At 68.3% G+C, this 1,115-nt stretch overlaps 1 protein-coding gene across 1 annotated transcript in view; it reads left to right on the forward strand.

Annotated features, from left to right (window-relative positions):
* The window catches only part of PRR5 (proline rich 5), a 15,980-nt gene extending 14,871 nt beyond the window's left edge, over nucleotides 1-1,109 (forward strand). The window contains 2 exon segments of the mRNA XM_077758009.1: nucleotides 331-478; nucleotides 480-1,109. Coding sequence (XP_077614135.1) covers nucleotides 331-478; nucleotides 480-627 — 296 coding nt within the window. The 3' untranslated portion in view covers nucleotides 628-1,109.
* Nucleotides 1,110-1,115: the final 6 nt, after the last annotated feature.

Consider the following 1,115-nt stretch of genomic DNA (forward strand, 5'->3'; position numbering starts at 1 on the left):
CCACTCCCCCCACTCCCCACCCCACTCCCCCCACCCCGCCAGTCCCCTGCCCAGCTTCCTCCCTTCCAGGGTGAGGCTGGGACTGAGGACGGGAGGAAGGAGTCCTATAGGGGCAGACCAGTGTCAGAGCCGGGGTGGGAATCCGTGTACCCCTCCCTCACTCGCCAGGCCGCCCCAGCAGGGGTGAGGCGGGGCTGGGCTGGGGATCTGCGCCCATTGGGCTCCCCCCCCCCCCCCCNCCCCTGGCGAAGGAAGGGCCCGGAACACAGCTGCCTGGGTTTCCCAAGTGGCCGCCTCCCGCCCTGACCCCTGGTCTGTCTGTCTCTGCAGAGAAGCACCTCCTGCGTCGCTCCCGCTCAGGGGACATCCTGGCCAAGAACCCAGTGGTGCGCTCCAAGAGCTACAACACCCCGCTGCTGAACCCCGTGGCGGAGCACGAAGCCGAGGCCGCGGCGGCGGGCGGCCCCGGCATCCGCAGGCANCTCCTCCAGCCCGGAGAACCTGGTGGGCCAGATCCTGGAGTCCGTGGACTCAGATTCCGAAGGGATCTTCATTGACTTTGGCCGGGGTCGTGGCTCCGGCACGTCTGAGTTCGAGGGGACCGGGGGTCGGCAGAGCATCGTGTGAGGGCCTCGGGTCTCTACCGCCCCCGGGCGTGTGTGTGTGTGTGTGTGTGTGTGTGTGTGTCTGTGTGTGCGCGCGCGCGCGCGCCTGTGGGGTGTGTGTGTGCAAGAGGTTTTTTACTCCGTCCCATCCAGCCCACCCTGGGCCCCTGGCCCTTCTGCCATCCTGAGTCTTTGTTGGAAAAACCGTCACCGCCCCAGCCCCCGGTCCCACCCCTGCTGGGTCGCACGGGCCACACGTGCACGGAAGGGGCATCGCCACTCTGGCCCCTGCATCCCCATCCGCAGAGACTGAGAATCCTGTGGCTCAGCCAGGCCTCCAGAACGAGTCCCAGAGCAACGGAGGGTCGGTAGCAGACCCCCGTCCCCCTTCCCCTCACCTCAGGCCACACCGGGACGTCCTGAGCGTGCCTGTCCCACACCCTCCAAGCAGCCTGACCTCGCTCTGCCCGGGGCGGCCGCGGGCAGGAGGATGGAATAAAGCCCGTCTGC

The sequence above is a fragment of the Crocuta crocuta genome, unplaced genomic scaffold, assembly GCF_008692635.1.
Source record: "Crocuta crocuta isolate KB4526 unplaced genomic scaffold, BGI_CrCroc_1.0 scaffold143, whole genome shotgun sequence".
NCBI classification, from domain to species: domain Eukaryota; kingdom Metazoa; phylum Chordata; class Mammalia; order Carnivora; family Hyaenidae; genus Crocuta; species Crocuta crocuta.